The sequence below is a fragment of the Gymnoscopelus microlampas genome, assembly GCF_963454915.1.
Source record: "Gymnoscopelus microlampas genome assembly, chromosome: 2".
NCBI classification, from domain to species: Eukaryota; Metazoa; Chordata; class Actinopteri; order Myctophiformes; family Myctophidae; genus Gymnoscopelus; species Gymnoscopelus microlampas.
The window spans coordinates 13,999,317-14,022,788 of NC_139939.1; the positions used below are offsets into that span (position 1 = coordinate 13,999,317).

General features: G+C 42.6%; 2 protein-coding genes across 2 annotated transcripts in view; both read left to right on the plus strand.

Annotated features, from left to right (window-relative positions):
* The window catches only part of LOC311053990 (uncharacterized protein), a gene marked incomplete at its 5' end in the record, with an annotated part of 36,968 nt that extends 31,844 nt beyond the window's left edge, over window positions 1-5,124 (plus strand). Inside the window, 2 exons of the mRNA XM_084069835.1 lie at window positions 3,699-3,740; window positions 3,878-5,124. Of these exons, the coding sequence (XP_083925961.1) occupies window positions 3,699-3,740; window positions 3,878-4,890 (1,055 nt within the window). The 3' untranslated portion in view covers window positions 4,891-5,124. The remainder of the gene's footprint in view (window positions 1-3,698; window positions 3,741-3,877) is intronic.
* On the plus strand, window positions 3,926-23,388 carry LOC311058187 (GTPase IMAP family member 9-like). Its single transcript, XM_084075551.1, has 3 exons — window positions 3,926-4,015; window positions 22,141-22,182; window positions 22,321-23,388. Exons 2-3 carry the CDS (start codon window positions 22,176-22,178, stop codon window positions 23,331-23,333), a joined length of 1,020 nt encoding a protein of 339 aa, XP_083931677.1. The 5' UTR covers window positions 3,926-4,015; window positions 22,141-22,175; the 3' UTR covers window positions 23,334-23,388.
* The last annotated feature ends 84 nt before the right edge of the window (window positions 23,389-23,472 follow it).

The following is a 23,472-nucleotide window of genomic DNA, read 5'->3' on the forward strand; positions in this document are numbered from 1 at the left end:
ACACACACACACACACACACACACACACACACACACACACACACACACACACACACACACACACACACACACACACACACAGAGAGAGAGAGAGAGAGAGAGAGAGAGAGAGAGAGAGAGAGAGAGAGAGAGAGGGAGAGATACATTTATAAAAACATTAGGAGACCAAAAGAGGAGGTAAATGTAAATTTCATGATGACATTGTTATTGTAAATTTGTTATGCTATGTTGATGAATTGAATACATAGGACCACAATGGAAACAATTTTTTTGTATTACCTTTTTAGACTGCACCATGTGCTGGTACCAATTAAGTATTCAATCAATCAATCAAAACTATTAATATTCTTATGGGGGGGGGGCACTGAAGGCAGTGAAATAGCTATTCTATGGACTCGTATACTATGGACTCGTATACCTGTAGCATGACACACTGGCCAAAAGATGGCGGTGCACTCCAGGGTATAGATTCAGAAGACTAGTTTATACCATGGCATAATTCCCACACTAGTCTTCTGCCCCCCCCCCCCCCCCCCCCCCCCCCCCAAGGGTGGGTGAGTTATTTCTTATTATAATGTTCTATAGTTGTTATATATATTGTTGGCTTTGCAGAGGACAGTGTTATTTGAGGACAGGAGGAGAAGTTCAGTGGTTTCTGTTTGGCAAGGTAGCTTCAATAATATAGTATTGTGTCTCTTTCCGACTACAAGAACTATAGGCAAACCGTGTTGTGAAACATATTTCACAGGTTCTGTATTTTCCATACGTTACGGCTGGGTCTCAGATAAGGTTCTCAGAATCTAATTTGGGTCCTTCTCAGGTGGGAACTCAGAACTCAGCACTTGTAGGCCTACTTTCAAATATGTTCCAAACTAACAAAACTTGTTGAACTACAATATAGTACAACGCATCGCATTGCAACACGATTTGAGCTTGCAGATCAGCTATTTTCTTCTATATCAGGTGTGAGATCTTGTAGATTAGCTACTTTTTTTGTAGATCAGCTATTTTAAGTTTCCGTTATAAAGTACCTCTATGGTTCTGGTTATAATGGATACATAAACAAACAAACAAACAAACAAACAAAAATACTCCATGAACATGCCTGTCCTGCCAGGCATGCCACTTAGAAGAGGTTGTTGTTTCACCAAGTGCCACCACGTTGCTTAATATGACAATAATACAATAAAAAAGAAGACAATGGACTAACGATATTTTACAGACAAGATTGTCACTGTGTGCTGTGTCCTGACAAACGTGTAACCCAAGTAGTAACCTAGATTACTACTTGGATAAAATAATAATCCTAATAATTTCACTTAATACTGCAATCACAATAATTCATTCATCATTATGATCTCTATTTGTTTGCATGATTTTTTTGTTGCTCATTGTAAAAATCAAAGCTTTGGTCAAGTGGAATATAAAGACCTATGATTTGATCCGTGATTAACCCTGTCACCAGAGGAAAATGTTGGATTTTTGGATTTGCATGTTTGATGCGTAAATGTACATCATTTGTGACACAATGTGCAATATCCTTCTATCTTTATAAGTGAATGTAATAATAATAACCACACACAGTGATTCTGTCTTTATAAGTGAATGTAATAATAATAACCACACACAGTGATTATGTCTTTATAAGTGAATGTAATAATAATAACTACACACAATGCTTCTATCTTTGTATTTGTGGTGCTGTTCAGCTATCTGTCTCTCTGTGGAAAGAAACCTTTAAAGACTGGCGTTGTGTGATTTGATGCACTGATAGCATTGTTTTGTTTGTTTCTTTAAAGAAACAAAACAAAAAACAAAATAATTTCCATTTAGATGGAAGGAGCAAAAACAGAACAAATGCCATACAATTACAGTTATTTTTCAATTTATCAGCTCACAGCATTTAGAAGAAATGGCCCTACTTCTTGTAAACAACATCTATCTCTAGCTCCCCCCCATCAAAGGAACTGAAAACTATAAACTGACAGGTAGACACCAGAGTGTGTCAGTGAGCTGGTCCTTGTTGCTGAAGCTTCATATACATCTTCTGTCTCTCCAGACCTACATTAGGATTTGAAGGATTGAAGCAGGTAAGACACTGACTGCTTCTCTTTTAGGGACAAGTAGATGGGAAAGTGTGACTTAACCTCTTTAATTGACGTTAATGCCAGCATTCATTCAGTGGTCAGCAGCTGACATTGCATTTTGTAACTCAAAATCAAGCTGTGAAACTGTTGGCAAAATATGGTATTGGACTTTATTGGTATTAGTATTAATCTTATATCTTTATTTGTCACAAAATAATATCCAGCTAATAATTTGACTAATTCATCACAGAAGTTACTGTCACAGTTGTGTCTAAATTAAATGACAATTTAATATTTTCACAGACATTTAAGGAGCCCGGGGCAGCCATTGATATAAAAAAAAAGTTTTACTAAACATTCACACGATTCTCAAAACAGACAGACAGATGATTCATTCCATCTGCCGCTGAGCGCAATACCATTCATTCCAGAAACCAACAACATCCTTGCTTGTATATAAACTATTTAATTGTTGCTATTTTTATATTTAGGGTATATTTAGGGATATCTATTGTTGAATGAGATGTGTGCGTCTTTACGCACATTGGTTAAGATGAAGGACTACAGTAGTTGCGCCTTGGCCAAATTGATAGCTATGAGTTAAATGCTCACTACATCAGAACGGCAAAATAATAGCCTATCTGTTGTATTAATTTGTGTATAAAACATACATTGCAATTACATATTGTATTCCCTTTTATAATGTCTGGTTCTTCATCAATTGACATATCGTCCACCTATTGTGTGAGTTTTAATTGCCATGGGCCATGTTGCGCACGGCCCATGGCCTTACAGGCCACATGGTGCTGACCAGGTGCGCTTGGGCACTGCAGGCTGAAAGCTCTTGTACTGTACACACATGACATGTTACATGAAAATGAAATATACAGATTCCCATTTAGTTGGACAATAACTGTTGCGATCACTGGAATGTATGGGTCTATAAAAGCGCTTCAGGTATATACCACCATGTGGCTATTAATAGCCTAGTGCTGGTGTTTGTGAATTTGAAGTTTTTTGCCATGAATGAATGTTATGCCACGTGCAAATTTAAATAGCACAGAGTGACACTTTGCATGGCAGCACAGTTAGGGATGCATTTCACCCTTGCGTGTACGGTACATGTAGGCCAACACGCAGCTACTAGTCCTACTGTACGTCTTAACCAATGTGCGTAAAGACGCACACATCTCATTTCATATATATCCCCTAAATAAAACAATCGCTTCCTATAATGAAATAGTTTATATCCATAGAAAAACAAGGATGCTGTTGGTTTCTGGAATGAATGGTCTATATTGCGCTCTGCTGGGGTTGGGTGGCAGATGGAATGAATAATCTGTTTGTCTGTTTTTGCTGGCTCTTATAAAACCTTATATTGAGGCCACAAATTAACTTAATTGTGTGCATGTTATATTACATTGAGCGCATTGTATTTGGAATTGATGGAGTGGAGTTTAAAGCATCTGTCTTCATATGCAGATTTATAAAACCTCAATTTTCTGTCTGTCTGTCTGTCTGTCTGTCTGTCTGTCTGTCTGTCTGTTTGTTTCTCTCTCTCTCTCTCTCTCTCTCTCTCTCTCTCTCTCTCTCTCTCTCTCTCTCTCTCAGAAAGTGAGAAAAACTGTAAAAACTTCAAAGCAGACATGAGTGGTAAGTATCTTGCCATGAGACAAAAAAAACATTTTCAATATTGTTTTATATTCCAAGACAATGTAATGTAATTGGCAAAGCCATTTTGGAAACCTCAACAAGTTAGTGTCCATAACCATACAATTTCTATCCACCAGCTCTCATATTAAATGATGAAGACGTTCGGGTTGTGCTCGTAGGGAAGACTGGAGCTGGAAAGAGCGCCACTGGAAACACCATCCTGGGTTCTAAAGCTTTTGAATCCAAGCTTGCAGCTGTATCTCTGACATTTAGATGTAAGAAGGCCAGAGGTGTAGTGGAGGGTAGAAAGGTCTATGTTATTGATACACCAGGATTGTTTGACACCAAGTTTAATGAAGAGGAAACCCTTAGGGAGATTAAACAGAGCATTTGTTTTGCTGCTCCTGGCCCCCATGTGTTCCTGATGGTGATCAAGCTGGGAAGATTCACAAAAGAGGAACAGCAAACTGTGCAAATGATTCAGGAAGTATTTGGCCAAACATCGACCAAGTACACCATGATTCTATTCACTCATGGTGACCAGCTTGAAGATGAAACAGTTGAAGACATTGTGAGAAATACTCCAAAACTACAAGAATTAATCAGCAAATGTGAACATCGCTATCATGTCTTCAACAACAAATCCAAGGATCCCTCTCAAGTCACTGAACTGCTGGAGAAAATCAAGAACATGGTGTTGAAGAATGGAGGAAGCCACTACACCAATGAGATGTTCCAAGAAGCAGAGAAAGCAATAGAGGATGAGAAACAGATAATTCTTAGAGAGAATGAAGAGAAGAGACGTAAAGAGGAGGAAGAACTGAAGAAAACACACGAGGGAGATGCTCTGAAAGAAGCAATGAAAATGTTGAAAGAACAATATGAACTAGAAGCAAGAGCGAAAGCTGAGATAATAAACAAATTCATGAATTTTGGACTGGTGGCTGTTGGTGCTGGATTTGGAGCTACTGCTGGATTTGTTTTTGGCCCAGCTGGTGCATTAGTAGGGAGTGTAGTAGGGGGTATATTAGGGCTTGCATCAGTGTTTGGTACAACAGAGAGCCTTGGAGCTCTGGCAAAACAAGCTTTGGATTATGCTGGACCATTAGTAGGGAAAGTTATAGAAAAAGGGAAGTGCATCATCCAATGAATGAGGAATTCAAGCTTCAATGAGATAAGTCAAGAAATCCACATCACAATAAACAATTTATATAGGTAGTTCATATTTGGCAAGTTTTATGTTTAGTTCAGGAAAAAGAAAACTTAGTTTGCTTGATACTCATATTACTTGATTCTCACCTCAAACTCAACTTTATATCTTAGGATTGACATGTGTTGGTATTGTAGATATTTGTACCTCGCCTCACTTTCTCTTACAGACCAGTGAAACTATTCTGATCATAACTTGTGTTCTGTTTATCTTTCAATAAACAGATGTAAGACTTTATAGATGTGTGATGTGTTGATTATATTATATGCTATAATATATTATATTATGAGTATGCTATACTCCAGCACAACCTTCAGGCCAAAAGGACAACTTTTCACACAAGTAATAATCTATTAGTCAGATTGCAGGATGAACCTCTACTTCCACACACATTTCACCGCAAACAGAACACCAACAGAACTGAACTGTTGCTGCATTGTCGCATGGACTTTGCACCACCATGCTTCCCCTACTTATTTTGCTGACCCAAGAGAATTCTTAAAGAAAATGAAGAGAGGAGACATAAAGAGGTAAAACAAAAATCTATAGGAGACACTCTGGAAGAAGCAATGAAAATGTTGAAAGAACAATATGAAAAGGAAACAAGAGAGAAAGCTGAGACATTGAACAAATTGTCCGTGATAACTATGAATTATTGCTTGTTTGTTAATGATTTGTTGGTATAGGACATATTATGCATAAAGGTTTTTAACATCACGTGAAGGCCATCTTTCCACCTTGGACATTACACAAAGGCCAGACTGCCCCAACCCCAGTGCAGTCATGAACTTTAAACAAGAACTGTCTGTGGCCAAGGCGTCACTTGCACAGGAAAGTTGTGTCTAACCCATCATGAGACCCTGTCTTGTTATGGATTCCTGACTTCTGCTATCAAGTTTTGCCCCGAATCATACTCCTACTGCCGGGAGCTATAGGAGATAGCTTTGAAGCGATGCTGCAGGGTCAAACATGCCCCCTTCCTCCTCCTCCTACTGGAGATAACAGACTATTGCTCCTTTTATATATCTAAATCTCTCTCCCATAATCCAGTTGTGACATTTTTACTTAACCCGAAGGACCGCTATTCGATCCTTATTTTTGTATTGCCTCCTTATCCAACTCTGTGCAAATTCAATATAACTGTAATTAATAACTGTAATTACTATAACTCATATTTAATAAGATTTACCCTATTTTGATCTGTCATTGTCGTCTCATTTATTATAACTATACCTTTATAGTCGATCACCTTTTTACAAATTACACTTTCACAGGGTCCGGGTTTCAGTGATAGCTTGGGCTAATTAGGGCATAATATTGCCATAATTATTCTAAGTTTTCAGTCCGGATTTAGCAAAGATGCTAATTTACATCTGCAGTCCCCACAAAAAACACAAAAACTACAATAAAGGTACGAAACAGGTACAAAAGGTGCAAAGTATATCTATTTAAGGCTAAGACTAAAACAATTTCTACTTGAGTAGTATTGCACTTTGGGCGATTATTTCTCCCCTTTAATAATACCAATTGGTATTGTATTTTATATTATTTATATCGTTGCTTAGTCACCTTTACAACGAGATACAGCTTGTAAGGATTGTGCAATCGTGGAATGAGCATCACAGCTAAACGTGTGGGTAGCGCCTCCAATAAATGTGCCAAAATCCCCCAATATGCTTCCGTTGATAATGGCCGGGTTTCCCAAACGAATTTAAAGCTCATGCGTAGCCTAGAAGCTGCGTGCAGCTGCGCAGTAGCAACCCCGCTGCGCCCTATCTTCGTTAGTATCAGCTGTGTGTACTCAACGTGCCGTCTAAACTGGCTTCTGGAGACAGCATTGCCGCAGGTTCTCAAGCGCACGGTGTTAACGTCTGTAACTACACTCCGGAGGCAGCATGCACGTAAAGAGCTCCTGGACGTAAGCCTACGTCAACTACGTCGTGCTGTCCTACTCCTCTAACCTTTAGGCCACCACTGCCCAAACACTGCGACATGCCGTGTTGATATAACTTGCAGATCTGTTATTTTGGGGCGAGCGGCTGTTAGGTAGCCCCCACACTCAAATTAGCGAGAACTGGTGTGCAAAAGACCTAACTTTCGGGCTCAGTCTTATTGGCATGACTGGTAACGCGTTGGGCTGGCGAGTGGGAACTTCGGGTTCGATCCCAACTCACTGCTTCCACTACATATGCATGATGTAGTGGATAAATTATAGCATGTTGATAAATTATAGCATGATCCGATAAAAATGCTGTCGGTGACAGAGCCAATTGTCAGATGTCCTGAAGCAGTCCACTGTAAATACAACGTCTGAATAATATATTTATGCATTAAATTACATCTACAAGCTTATGAGGCGTTGTGAGCTTGTAGATCTGCTATTTTCAAAAGTTTTTTTAACCATTCACAGCTGTCACTTTGTGAGAGGAACTGCACTTTCATCATAACGTTTAACTATAAAACTTCGAAATTAAGGAAACATATTTAGCTCAGCTAAAGAGTACGATTTGTAAACTTCGGGTTCATGCATAGAGGACGAAGCAGTGTGTGTGTGTGTGTGTGTGTGTGTGTCGGTCTTTTCATAGATCTATTTCGCTACGATGGGTGTTACAAGAGGCCCAGGGCGCTCGTTACAAACTGCTGCGTTGAACAGCACTCGAGGCTACGTCTCTCCCAGGAGTAGGCGGAGAGTAGGCGGGGAGTAGGCTGCGTGGCAGAATGTAGTTTTAGCACACACGTAACTCCGTGCACTGGAGAACCTACGACTATGGTGTCTTGTGAAGCCAGTTTAGATGGCACGTTGCGAGGTTACAACCACCTGCTACTAATGAGGGCGCGTAGGTTTACTGTGTAGGTGGCGCTTACGCAAACTGAGTAGGCTGCGCATGACCTGAAATCTACGTGGCTCCTGAGGGCATGACCTGAAATCTACGTGCCTGCTAACGCCTGTGACGACACACGTTAGACCCGTCGTAGGACCTGCGCAGCATCTCTACGAAGCATCTCTACGAAGCTGTTTGGGAAACCCGGCCAATCACTCTTGTTTTGATCTGCCAGTCACTCAGGTGCCAGTCACAGGCATGTGACTGGCACCTAAGCATGGGTCATTCAACTTTGTTTGTGTATGCTCCAAGCAGCAGCACTGCCCCCATGGAAAAAGGGCACATTTGTCGTGCAAACATTGCAATAGGGCAAGTGGAAGCATGTTCCGTTATGCAGAGTGGCAGCATTATTTGGTGTCAGCCCTGGTACCACTTCCAAACGTAAGGATTGTGCAATCGTGGAATGAGCAACACAGCCAAAAGTGTGGGTGGCGCTTCCAAAAACAAACAAAATCCCCGGGTCTTGGGAGTATGGGTCTTGCAACTTTGTTGAGTTTGTTTGTGCTCCAAGCAGCAACACTGCCCCCATGGAAAGATGCCACGTTTGTCCCTTCAGGATAAGGCCTCTGCAATAGGGCAAGTGAAGCTGGTGTTTCGTTACGCAGATTAGGCATTATTTGGTGTCAGGCAGCCTTGGTACCATTTGCTGCCAGGTGTGTGCCAGTCACAGGTGTGTGACTGGCACCTGAGCATGGGTCCTGCAACTTTGATATCTGTCTTTACCGTTGTGCAAATCTTGCCTATACATCTCTGGAAGAAAACCTATGGTTCCTCAGTGAAGCAATGTTGAGGAACCGGTCTTCTTGGGTTGTTGTCTTCCCTGTTGACTTCATCAGTCTCACAGAACTTGGTCTTACGTTTGGAAGTGGTACCAGGGCTGACACCAAATAATGCTGCCACTCTGCATAACGGAACACGCTTCCACTTGCCCTATTGCAATGTTTGCACGACTAATGTGCGATCTTTCCATGGGGGCAGTGCTGCTGCTTGGAGCATACACAAACAAAGTTGCATGACCTATGCTTAGGTGCCAGTCACCTGAGTAACTGGCAGATCACTCAAAACAAGAGCGATTATCAACAGAAGCATATTGGGGGATTTTGGCACATTTATTTGGGGAGCTACCTACAGTACACGTTTAGCTGTGTTGCTCATTCCACGAATGCACAATCCTTACAAGCTGTACCTCGTTGTAAAGGTGACTAATCAACAATAGAAATAATATAAAATACAATACCAATTGGTGTTATTAAAGGGGAGAGATAATCGCCCAAAGTTAAGTTTTCTGAACTTTTTGAGGGCAGTTTATATTTGTAAACTAAAGTGAATTGTGCATAAAATGCAGTATTACTGCCAAGTAGCACAAGATACGTTGTCAAATAAAGTGCACGATTATGAATGGTCGCAAGTTTGGTTATCAAGTAACCGTTTTTTTTAGATTATACTTAAAGGATGGAAAAGTAAAGAATTTTGGACTTGTGGCTGCTTATGTTGGATTTGGAGCCACTGCTGGACTCATGTGCCGCCAGCCATAGGGAGTGCAGTAGGGTGTGTATTAGGGGTTGCAGCAGTGTTTGGTGGAGAAGAGAGCATGGAAGCTCTGGCAAAAGAAGCTTCAGCTTCTGAAGGAGTTGTTTTCAGGAAAGTTAGCGCAGCAGTTTTATTACGCATTACCCAATGAATGACAAAGCCTCGACAATGAGAATATCTAAGTCAGGAAATCAAAATAACTTTAATATGAGCAAGTAGAGTAAACTATAATTTATAGAATTCAAAATTGCATTTCATGTCAATAATGATATCTATTAATCAGGCCTGCCAACATCCAACTGTGAGAATCAAGCAGTTTATGTATTTATTTATTTATGTTGGAGGGGGGGGGGCACACAGACCACATTAAACCCACGTTTTAACAGAGTAGATGTAATTTCCTGTGTTCAGTTCAATTTTGGGAGTTTGATACTTTTATCAGGTGAAAAATTACTTGTGAAAATGATGGGTACATTCAGAAATTTCATCCATTAAAAAGCAAAAAGTATACCAACAGAAATGGCAAGTGTGCCGAGTGTTTTCCGGAACATTCGACCAGCTGGGGCCAAGCATTCTGCAGAAAAAATGGGGCCGACTAGGTTTTTGGCCTACCGTTCCGGTAACTTAAGAGTTGTTGAAACATGTCCGTTGCTTTATTGACTGCTGCTTTGGCACATGACATGTCTTAAAAGTCGTGATCAATGCTCTTTTGACATGTTGTCTAGAATCTGCACCATTCAAAGTTCTTGAGTTGAGAGTTGAGAAAGTTTACAGGGCCGTTATAGTTGAAGCACTATAGTTTAACATTATCTTTATAGTTGTGGTGCAGATTTTGTAATCCACTTGAGTAAGAACGGTTTAACTGTATCTTTATAGTTATCATTAAAGTGTATCGTGAATTTGGCCATAAAACAATACAAAAGAACTCAAGACCATAAAAAGAAACAGCAGATCAAAGCATATACTGCACAAACAGCATATTGAAGCACTCTGTTTGTGGAGGACAAACAAACACTGTAGCCTACTTTTATCATCTGTCAAACAGCAACAGAGTTGGCTAAAAGATGATCTTCCTTGCCAACTTCAGGTCAATGGGCCTCATGCAGCAACCGTTCTTAAGAGGTATTTTTTTCTTAGACCCACTTAAGAAGTTTTTAAGAAGATTTTGGTATACTCCAATGTTTTCTTAGCTGTGATCTGTTCTTAGGTATGATTATGAACAGAATCTACACACAGTGAAGAGCACTCTTAGGGTGGCCTTTGAGTTCTTAAGTGTGACATGTTTGTGCAAAAATAATGAATTCTCAAAGTTTCTTCAATTCTACAGTTATACCTGTATAATATAGGATTTAAATTACAATAATATTTTTATCATATCTTTAGAGCAAAAAAGGTTCTCAAAAGTGTGGTCTGGGGACCCCCAGGGGTCCTTGATGGAGTTCCAGGGGGTCCACAGCAAACGAGGAACAGTTTAATCACTTTAACCCTATTTTATACTTTGTTTGAAAATAGCCGATCTACAAGCTCACAACGCGTCCCATTACTGGCCATTTTGAGCTTGTAGATCGGCTATTTTCGAAACATTTTGATAAATCTTGAAGCCAAATACATGTCAATTTGGGGGTCCTTGACATGAAAATGTTTGAGAACAACTGCTTTAGAGTTTTCAACGGGTCTGAAATTACAATCTAACCCAAACGGACCCGGTTGAGTTGAAGCCCAAGCCCCATACCCACCCCATAACCCCCCACCCAACCCACCCTCATCGCCCCCCCATACCCCCACCCCCATATCCAGAGGTGGACAAAGTACTCAACCCCAGTACTTGAGTAAGAGTACAGATACTCCTGGTCAAATTTACTCCACTACAAGTAAAAGTAGCCCAGTCAAAATGTTACTCAAGTAAGAGTAAGAAAGTAATTGCTTTTAAATATAAGTATTCAAAAGTACATGCTTTTAAAAATACTTAAAGTACAACTAAAAGTAAAAGTCCTTTGAAGTCCTTGACTACCTCGAGCACTGTCCTGTTGGCAGTGGCAATCCTCTGTGTTAAATAATGAAACTTTAGTTTTCTTGTTATAGAGCTTGAGGCAGATCTTCCTGCACTCCATTTCTACAGTAGTTCCCTTACATTCTCTGCTGTGTCTGAGACTCAGGTAATGTCATCTGATAGTCAGTCATCATAATGGGAGTTACTAGCTTATCAATCAATCAATCAAACTGTATTTATAGAGCACATTTTCACACAACCTAGTTGACCAAAGTGCTGCACAGGTAAAAGAAAAGCAATACATCAAATCAAAGAACAAAAACAGAAAAACAAAAACATGTATAAAACACATAACATGCATGCATATAGGAGACACAGACATAGAACGAGATTGTTCATTTACACCTACAGTATGTACACAGAAGGTAGAAAACATTAGATAGGAGTTAAAACAGGAATATTTAGGAGTGGATGTTGTTAAAAGCCAGAGATAAGGTGAGTTTTTTTAAGGACTTAGATTGTCTTTACCACCATAGTGCATTAATCTATTTGGTACAAATTCTCAGATCCAGGGCCATCAACAGTGACCTTTTTGTCAAGATACAATAATATTCAGCTTCAACGATTAGGACAAGGAGCTAACTTTAAACTGCGGCCATATGTCCTATAAAAAAATAAAATAATAATAAATAGAGTAACTGTCATGAAGGGCGTTTTGATTACCGTGATTACACATATTTTTTCATCAGATTATAAGTAGCCTAACATTTGGTGATTACCTTACATGCTCATTCTGCATGCATACAGGTGACATAGAAAACAGAACATTCTCTCTGTTCAGTGTATGTTTGTGCAGATCCTGCAGACATTAGTGCCAATCCTGTGGGTGCCGGGGAGCCCGAGCACCCAATGAGAAAGCTGAGTACCCACAGGAAATGTGTCGGTCGGATGACTATTGTGTGATGCTTTGTAACGTGCACAGGATGCATGATGTACCTGCTCTGATACCGTGTGTTATTGTGAACAGATTTCTGTCATTCAAACTCTCTCCCTGTAATCTGCAAAGTCCTTATACCAGTTATGGTTTCATCATCAGCCAATAATCAAATTGTATGATTTGAAATGTAGTAAAAAAAGGTCCTTTTGCACACCTACTGGGACAGGTGCGTAGGAGCAGGTAGCCAGTGCATGAGACAGGAAAGAATGATGATCGTGCACACTGTCTTCACTTACAGCAAAAAAAAGTATTTTATTGCGAGTACAATTGCGAGGCCTCATTCAGCAATAAATTCGTAAGTTGTCTTCTTAAATTTCTTCCTAAGTGAATTCCTAAGAGAAGTCGAGTCAGATTCATGAAATGTTCTTAGGCTCTGCCTGCAGTCACACCTGTGTGTGATTGCTGCACACAGAAATCACAGGAAATCACACAGAGAAATAAAGTTGAGAGAATGAAGTAAAGAATACCTAAACTAAAGCCTAAAGATGGTGGAACACCAGACTCCAAACATAAAAATAAATCTTGGGCTTCAACTCAACCGGGTCTGTTTGGGTTAGATGCATTTGGCTGCAGACCCCCACCTGAAAATATTTTCTGCTAGGGAAATGTTTTCAAGATTTATCAAAATGTTTCGAAAATAGCCGATCTACAAGTTCAAAATTGCCAGTAATGGGACGCGTTGTGAGCTTGTAGATCAGTTATTTTCAAACAAAGTATAAAATAGGGTTAAAGTGATTAAACTGTTCCTCGTTTGCTGTGGACCCCCTGGAACAGCTTCAAGGACCCCTGGGGGTCCCCAGACCACACCTTTGAGAACCTTTTTTGCTCTAAAGATATGATAAAAATATTATTGTAATTTAAATCCTATATTATACAACTGTAGAATTGAAGAAACTTCGAGAATTAATTATTTTTGCACAAACATATCACACTTAAGAACTCAAAGGCCACCCTAAGAGCGCTCTCTAGTATGCGTAGATTTCTTCTTAACTTAAGAACAAATCACAGCTAAGAAAACATTTGTGAATGCCAAAATCTCTTAAAAAACTTCTTAAGTGGGTCTAAGAACAAATTTGTTCGTAAGTACGGTTCATGAATCGGGCCCATTGTTTCCAACTGACATTCATCAGGTATTTCTGATTATGGGGTTAGAACTTGGTTGATGTGTGTGTGTGACTTGTTGTTGAGTACCCTACCCACCCAACATAAATTGGCATCCATGCCTGCAGAGATGGTGGTTTCAGATAGGCAGGTGTTGTTTGCAAGAAATGTTGCTCTTTGTGACCACATCCTCTGCTCTCGTGAGAGCACAGGATGTTTCATACCTACCCACACGCACGAGAGCTGAGGATGTTTCATATCTACCCACACGCACAACCGTTAACTTCACCCTGTCAAAACAAGATGGCACAGAGACAAGTCGACTTGCTTGGTCGCCACACAAACAACCTTAGATTTCCTATACTGACACATCAGGTCACAATTGATGTCAGATCCTGTGTCTTGGTGAGACATGACCTGTGACACAATCTAAATGGCTCAATAGAAGAGCAGGGAGACAAAATATAACCGCCCCAATTGGATAAGTTATAGTGTATTAACATACTCTACCATACAGATTCGACAAAATTACATTTGATTCATTAAAAAAAAGTGACATAGTGCCTCTTTAAGTAGATCTCATAACTCTTGTTTCAGAGAAGTAACTCTCTGAAACCACCTGCACTGCATGCACTGATGTACTTGTAGAACCGCTACGTTAAACAAAGCCTGCAGAAACACCTATAAAAATGAAAATAGAAATGACTGAGGATCCAGAACTAAATACTTTTACTCCTATACAACCATACAAGATGTAACAAAGAGGCGAGCGGAGAGGGAAGCCAGAAACATGTTAGTGTGAGAGCAGAAGTGTGGAAAAAAGAAACAGCCAACCTAAAAGTACTCAGTACTTTACAGCCTTCTTAGATATGTACTTGAGAAAAGTAAAATATTTGTCTCGGAAATGTACTCAAGTAAGAGTAATAAGTATTTAAAAAATCACACCCTGTGTGAAGAGAGTGGTGCCTTTGATGAGCCCCGTATTGTCATCACCTGTGTTGTCATCAATGTTTGTTTATTGGACAGACATACATACATACATACGGACACACGGACAAAGTCAGATATAGGAGTGGTTGGCACCACTCAAAAATCGAATACTAAGTACAGATCCTCAGAATCTGTACTTAAGTACAGTACTCAAGTACATTTACTCCGTTACTGTCCACCACTGCCCATATCCCAGACATTCGCCACACCCCCATTTTCCCGCCCCCTTCCTACCTGAACTGGAATAGCGTTTAGGGTAGGCACACTGGCAGCTCCCTTATCCCTATTTCACGGGTAATGGACAGAAATTCACGGCTGTGGGTCACGGGTGCGGGTATAGCAGTGGCAAAAATGAGTCTATTTGCCCTGATGAAGACCAATGGGAGTCAAATCATGTGGGTTTTTAATGGCACAGCAGGTGAACATACTTCGACGTAATCAGAGCACAGTCAGCACACAGTCAGCAGGCACTGGAACCGGGACGAGTGCATGCCATGGGCGAGATAGGCAACAATACCATACGTCAAAGATGTCATATGCCTGTTTATTTCTGCCCCTGAGTAACATTCATTTCCTATAGGTGCCTCAGCCTCACTGACATTTATAGCTGAATATGTAGTGTAATTAAATAACATATAAAGAGCACTTATGTCCTGCTTCTGATCATCAAAAACGCAAAAACAATGATTTAGACCATGTCCGCCAGAGAATGACGCCACTCATTAAAGGTAAACAAATATTTATATAAAAAAATTAAATAGCACAAGTTGATTTCAATGGCACAAATTATACCAAAAAAAGCGCAAAAGAATGAGACCATTTTTGTTCCATCTGGAGTAACTAAATGTGGGGTGCAACGCTCATAAACATATATGTAAATAAATATTTATATAAATATTCTTTAAAATAACACTGTTGTTGATTTCAACGGCAAAAATTAGAGCACAATTTACGGCACATAGAACAAATCCAGCACTAAAGAATGATACAATTTGTAATCATGTTTTCATCATATCGGGTGCCAACTTCACGGAGGAAAACACTTCCCTGTGAGCGGCTGAAGCAAACATTTCTCCCGTGGTGCATGCAAGACGCAACGTGAGAGAGAGAGAGTTGTGTGTTAGTGCATCGCTATGCAAAGATTGGTGCACCAGTTTCTCTCTCTCTCTCTACGTCGTCCTCAGACGAGCCCTCCATCGGAGTCTCCAGTCATCTCGGTTCTCCATACATCTGGCCAGCTCCTTTGTGCTTTCTGCATCTTTCCTTAGTACATCCACGTAGGTAGGTGTGGGACGTCCTCTTGATCGACGCCCGTGTGTTGGTTCCCACAGTACGAGCTTTTTGACCGGGAATTCTCGGTGCCGGTGGCCGGCTAGTCTTGGTAATGTGCTCGTCCTGGTTGATGTTCAGTACCACACGTAACATTCTGGTGTAGCACCCGTCCAGGGACTTCTGTAGGGCTTGCTTTAGTGTCCAGCATTCACAGCCGTAGAGGAGAACGGACTCCACAGTCGCAGAGAAGAAACTGATCTTGATGCGTTGGGGGAGGTTGGATTTCCACACACTGGTCATGCCATTAAGAACTCTCCAGGCAAGTGCTTTCCTCACCTTAAGGTCCTTTTCTGTGGAGCCGACCCATGCGCCCATGTATTTAAAGTCACTGACCTCCTTTAGCACAATGCCTTCTGTTGTTGTTAGGGGCGGATGTTCTTGGGGGATGTTATAGGCAGGGGTGCACATAGCTGGTGCGCAGGTGCCACATCAGACGACACGAGGCGCTTTTGCGTACCAACAGCTGGGACAGGAATTTCCAAGCTTTTATTTTTTCGCAAAAAAAGCCTAGAGATCGAGGCTAGGAATTTACTTCCTGAAGCCACACTCACACACTCTCGCTAAAGCATGCGTCGGCCCCATGTAAAGCCATTAGGCGCAGGGGAAGGGGACGCATGCTGCACGTGCTTGTGTGATTGTTGCCTCGCGTCGCCTCGCATCGCCTCGCTGCGTGCACGCAGCCAGCAGCGGCTGTTGGAGGCACTCGTCACCGATGATCACCTCGGTTTTCACCTCGGTTTTCTTTGCATTTAGCATGAGGCCAACCCTAGCACACTCCAACTCCACTCTGGACAAGAGCTCCTGTGCCTGCTTTACGTGGTCAGATAGCAGGCAGATGTCGTCAGCGTAGTCCAGGTCTGTCAGGGTTTCTGCAGGGTGTCTCGTTGACCTTCTGGGCGTGATAGTGAAGCCGAGCTCATGCTCCCTTCCTTTCATAGCTTGTCTCAGAGCATAGTCCAGTACTGTTATAAAAAGGAAGGGGGCTAGGGTGTCACCCTGCAGCACTCCGGTTTGAATGTTGAACTCCTCGCTGTTACCGTCGGGCGTTGTCACTTGGGCTCTCGTTCCCGTGTACATGGTCCCGATGGCTCGGAGTAGGTTGGGAGGAACATCGTAGGCCTTAAGTATTCTCAACATCTTTCCTCTGTGGATAGTGTCGAAGGCCTTCCTGAAGTTGATGAAGCACAGCACCGCCGCCATGTTGTTCCTCTTTACCTCCTCAATGATCCTCTGCAACGCAAGGATCTGGGCTAAGGTGGTTCTCCCCTCTCGGAATCCGTTTTGGTTTTCCCTGAGGTGGGGGTCGATAGCACTCCGTATCCTGTTCAGTATCATCAACATTTTCGCGATGATACAGGTCAGGCTGATACCACGGTAATTGTCAGCCTTCGAGAGATCCCCAGATTTTGGTACCTGGATGATGTGTGAGAGAGACCATATTTCTGGCATGATGTTTTCCATCAGAGCTTGGTTGCAGATCTCCAAGATGACATCATCAAGATTGCAGTTCTTGATTACCTCTGGGGGAATGCCGTCAGGTCCAGCACTCTTCCCCTGCCTCAGGGAGGCTTTGACCTTGGCAAATTCCCCAGCTGTGAAAGGACCGTCATCAATGTTGAGATCCCTCAGGACTGCAGGTATTTCCTTCTCGTCATCTTCCACTGTCTGGTGTGTACCAAGAAGGTTCCTGAAGTGAGTTAACCAGGTGGTCACTCTCTCTTCTGGGCTGTTTCCTGCAACCTGTGCCTCTTTTGGTCTTTTCCTTTCACACATCTCATTGATCACCTTCCATGATTCGCTGTACTAGTGCTTTCCCTGAGCAGCTTCCACTCTGCGGACCTTTTGCATCAGCTCTTCACCTCTGATTTTGTCGTACTCAGCAAAGAGAAGTCACTTAGCCTCCTTCAGTGTCTCGCGTTGTTCTGCGGACGGGTCTTGAGCAGCTGTGTGGCGTGCGTCCTCACTTTTTGTTGTGCTGCTATGACATCCGGGTGTTTCGATCTCGCAGGGCTTCTGGTCTTCTGCATCACTGGTACACACCTTGCTCTTGCTGCCATGAACTTCATGTACATTGCGCGCGGTTCCTCCTTCACATCTTGTATGTGAACGCGGTCCCTGACCTCTGCTGTGTATCTGGCTTGTAGTTCAGGGTTTGTGGAGAAAGTCCTCCAGTCATGGCGTAACCTGGGGCTCGGTTTTGGGATCCTAAGGCTCAGCCTCACTCTCATGGATACCACCCGGTGGTCAGAACCCACAGAGTTGAAGGTGTTGTAGGGTTCCGCATTCAAGATGGAATTCCTCCATTTTCGCCTGACAAGTATGTAGTCTAGTTGACGTCTCATACCAGTAGGTCGGTCCTGGAAGGTCCATCTTTTGCCAGTTCTTTTCCTGAACATGGTGTTTGCAGCCATTAGTTCTTGTTCCAGGAGTAGGGCGGCAAGGTAAGCTCCATTACGGTTTGTGTCTTCATGGAATTTGTAAGGTGCGTCCTTTCGACCGAGTCTTGCATTGACTGCGTTACGGACTACTGTTGCCAGGTCCCTGTAGAACCTCTCTGCTTCCTCAACTGACGCCACGTTGGTGGGTGAATACACTGCCATGATGGTTGTTACTGGGCTGCTATCAAACTCAGCGATGAGTTTCCCATCTTCTCTGACTGTGCATGCGTTGAAGGTCCCCATTATAAATGGTTTCCTGCAACGCAAGATTGCATTAGACCGAGTGCTGTTTTCAGACTGAACCCTCCCTTGCGGGTTTGGGGTCCAGTCGTCATGTTGTCCCCCATGAGGAGGACCAGCACTACGGTCCGCTGCGAGGCTCCTACGGACTCCCGCCACTGGAAGTATAGTATTTGAAATAACTAGACTCTCCATGTTTGGCTTTACAATGCTATATAAGGACTGTGGGGCGCAACTCCTCACAGTCCTGGTTTTATTTCAGAGTGTCCTTCTCCTAGATGGGTTGCCTTCCATAGCTATGAGCCCCATCTGCCCATGTTATTTGCCCATAGCTGGGACAGTGGTTGGCAGGCGCCAGGGCATGTCCACACGCCGGTGGGCCTGCACGCCTTGCCTCTGGGGCACACTGTTGCTCCGAGATCCCTTACAGTTTAGCCTGGGACCTCGCGGTACCCAGTTACCATGTGTGGCCACAGGGAGGCACTGCAGGAGTCTTGACGGTGGAGCGGCTTTGTCCCGGCAGAAGGAGACTTACGCACTCGGCTCCTCTTTTCACCCTCCATGAGGAGGGCTAGCCAGGGCCGCTTCTCCCTACACGCACACTACGCAGGTTGCGTGGGGCCCCGCCTACCCGCCGATCAAAGAGGCCCCCTCTCCGCCCCCTCCCTTCAGCAGAAAATAACGTGCATTACTGCGTTCACATCAGCGCAGGCTGCGCAGCCAACATCTTCTGTCTCTCCAGACCTACATTAGGATTTGAAGGATTGAAGCAGGTAAGACACTGACTGCTTCTCTTTTAGGGACAAGTAGATGGGAAAGTGTGACTTAACCTCTTTAATTGACGTTAATGCCAGCATTCATTCAGTGGTCAGCAGCTGACATTGCATTTTGTAACTCAAAATCAAGCTGTGAAACTGTTGGCAAAATATGGTATTGGACTTTATTGGTATTAGTATTAATCTTATATCTTTATTTGTCACAAAATAATATCCAGCTAATAATTTGACTAATTCATCACAGAAGTTACTGTCACAGTTGTGTCTAAATTAAATGACAATTTAATATTTTCACACACATTTAAGGAGCCCCGGGGCAGCCATTGATATAAAAAAAAAGTTTTACTAAACATTCACACGATTCGCAAAACAGACAGACAGATGATTCATTCCATCTGCCGCTGAGCGCAATACCATTCATTCCAGAAATCAACGACATCCTTGCTTGTATATAAACTATTTAATTATAGGAAGCTATTTTTATATTTAGGGGATATCTATAGTTGAATGAGGTGTGTGCGTCTTTACGCACATTGGTTAAGATGTAGGACTACAGTAGTTGCGTGTTGGCCAAATTGATAGCTATGAGTTAAATGCTCACTACATCAGAACGGCAAAATAATAGCCTATCTGTTGTGCTAATTTGTGTATAAAACATACATTGCAATTACATATTGTATTCCCTTTTATAATGTCTGGTTCTTCATCAATTGACATATCGTCCACCTATTGTGTGAGTTTTAATTGGCATGGGCCATGTTGCGCACGGCCCATGGCCTTAAGGCCACATGGTGCTGATCAGGTGCGCTTGGGCACTGCAGGCTGAAAGCTCTTGTACTGTACACACATGACATGTTACATGAAAACGAAATATACAGATTCCCATTTGGTTAGACAATAACTGTTGCGATCACTGGAATGTATGGGTCTATAAAGGCGCTTCAGGTATATACCACCACTAGAGTTTTGGGGGGCTACGCCCCCCTCAACCCCAGCCGCGCACGGGGCCCAGCGTGGGCGCGTGTATATTGGGGTACCGAAATCGCCGGAGTAAAACTGTCCAAAAGGAAAAAAATAAAAAATAAATGTGGGAAAAAATGTTAATATTTATTTTTAGCGGCGCTGGCGCCCTACCTGGCTTTTCCGTCAACGTTCTGATTGGTCAGGTCTGTCAACGTTCTGATTGGTCAGGCCCGCCAAGGTTCTGATTGGTCAGGTCCGTCAACGTTCTGATTGGTCAGGCCCGTCGAGGTTCTGATTGGTCAGGTCCGTCAACGTTCTGATTGGTCGGGCCCGTCGAGGTTCTGATTGGTCAGGTCCGTCAACGTTCTGATTGGTCAGGCCCGTCAAGGTTCTGATTGGTCAGGCCCGTCAAGGTTCTGATTGGTCAGGCCCGTCAAGGTTCTGATTGGTCAGGCCCGTCAAGGTTCTGATTTGTCAGGCAAGGGGACTATTCATGACATCACTATGATGTCATGAATATAGAATTAGATGTCTATATAAACAATGACTAAATAAACAATGAGTAATATCTAGAAATATTTAGTAATTTCATTTTATTATTAATTTGGCTAAAGTCTCCTTCTAGGTAAGTTTTTAGCGGCGCTAGCCGCTCTATACCTTTAGGCTCTGATTGGTCAGACCCGTCAACGCTCTGATTGGTCAGACCCGTCAACGCTCTGATTGGTCAGACCCGTCAACGCTCTGATTGGTCAGACCCGTCAACGCTCTGATTGGTCAGGTGCGTCAACAAAGTGATTGGTCAAGCTTCACGTGGCTATAAACACATTATAAACACATATCGATGACAAAATGTATCAAAGGCACCGCTACCTTCACACAGGGTGTGATTTTTAACTTGGTGGTCCGCGGACCCCCTGGTGGTCCGCCGACCCCCTGTGAGTGTTGGGACCCCCGGGGACCCCCCTGGAACATGGCGGACCCCTTCGGCGTTTTCTTTTTTTCATGCACGGTTTGCTTGTTTCTGTCGCTTGTTTTTGAAAACCTGGCATGAACGTGGCAACCCGACTGACATCACTGACGTATCCTTGGTATTTGTACTTCCGGGTTGCATAATGATGACATCACTGTCGAGTCCTTTGGTGTCATGAACCTAGGCTGGTTTGTTTACCAGATTTGCCAGCGTGCTATGGTGCTGTACTGTGGCCGTCGCCGTGTGTTTTTGTGTTTGGGGTGTGCATGGCACGTGAAGGACGGACATATTGTGATGGAGACATGAGTGAAGTGAAAGTAACGGCCTGGGTGGAACAAAGGAGGTACATAAGAAGGGGGGTTGAAGCGAAGGAGCTGCGTGTGTGTTGTTGTGGAGGAGATGGGCAGAGTTCAATGGCGGCCGCTCGTGTTGTTTCGGCTCTGTTCGGCTCAAGCCGTCGGTGTTCGGTGTCGGTGGTGCGCACGCTAAACCGTACGAAAGTGATTCACCTTCCGTTTTGTCCGTAATGTGGTGAGTGGAATAAATTATGTTGCGACGTGGAAACTGTGAAGTGAGCAATGATAGGTGCCCTACGCCACCCGTAAATTGTGAAAGTCCGACGTGGCTACTGTGTTGGCGAGCTGTGCTGTGTCGCCGTTGTGTTTACTCGATTACAGAGCTGTGGCTATAGCGTCAGCGGCGCGCGGAAGTAACTTGTCGTTTATATAATTAGATGTGGCTATTAATAGCCTAGTGCTGGTGTTTGTGAATTAGAAGCTTAATTGTGTGCATGTTATATTACATTGTGCGCATTGTATTTGCAATTGATGGAGTGGAGTTTAAAGCATCTGTCTTCATATGCAGATTTATAAAACCTCAATTTTCTGTCTGTCTGTCTGACTGTCTATCTGTCTGTCTGTGTCTGTCTCTCTCTCTCTCTCTCTCTCTCTCTCTCTCTCTCTCTCTCTCTCTCTCTCTCAGAAAGTGAGAAAAACTGTAATAACTTCAAAGCAGACATGAGTGGTAAGTATCTTGCCATGAGACAAAAAAAAACATTTTCAATATTGTTTTATTTTTCAAGACAATGTAATGTAATTGGCAAAGCTATTTTGGAAACCTCAACAAGTTAGTGTCCATAACTGTACAATTTCTATCCACCAGCTCTCATATTAAATGATGAAGATGTTCGGGTTGTGCTCGTGGGGAAGACTGGAGCTGGAAAGAGCGCCACTGGAAACATCATCCTGGGTTCTAAATCTTTTGAATCCAAGTTTGCAGCTGTATCTCTGACATTTAGATGTAAGAAGGCCAGAGGTGTAGTTGAGGGCAGAAAGGTCTATGTTATTGATACACCAGGATTGTTTGACACCAAGTTTAATGAAGAGGAAACCCTTAGGGAGATTAAACAGAGCATTTGTTTTGCTGCTCCTGGCCCCCATGTGTTCCTGATGGTGATCAAGCTGGGAAGATTCACAAAGGAGGAACAGGAAACTGTGCAAATGATTCAGGAAGTGTTTGGCCAAACATCGACCAAGTACACCATGATTCTATTCACTCATGGCGACCAGCTTGAAGATGAAACAGTTGAAGACATTGTGAAAAATACTCCAAAACTACAAGAATTAATCAGCAAATGTGAACATCGCTATCATGTCTTCAACAACAAATCCAAGGATCCCTCTCAGGTCACTGAATTGCTGGAGAAAATCAAGAACATGGTGTTGAAGAATGGAGGAAGCCACTACACCAATGAGATGTTCCAAGAAGCAGAGAAAGCAATAGAGGAAGATAAACAGAGAATTCTTAGAGAGAATGAAGAGATGAGACGTAAAGAGGAGGAAGAACTGAAGAAAACACACAAGGGAGATGCTCTGAAAGAAGCAATGAAAATGTTGAAAGAACAATATGAACTAGAAGCAAGAGCGAAAGCTGAGATAATAAACAAATTCATGAATTTTGGACTTGTGGCTGCTGGTGCTGGACTTGGAGCTAATGTTGGACTTGTGTTTGGCCCAGCTGGTGCATTAGCAGGAGGTGTAGTAGGGGGTTTGTTTGGGCTTGCATCAGTGTTTGGTACAGTAGAGAGCTTTGGAGCTCTGGCGAAACAAGCTTTGGCTACTGCTGGACCAGCAATAGGGAAAGTTTTAGAAAAAGGGAAGTGCATCATCCAATGAATGAGGAAGCTTCAATGAGATAAGTCAAGAAATCCACATCACAATAAACAATTTATATAGGTTTTATAGTTCAGGAAAAAACTTAGTTTGCTTGATACTCATTACTTGATTCTCACCTCAGAAACTCAACTTTAGATCT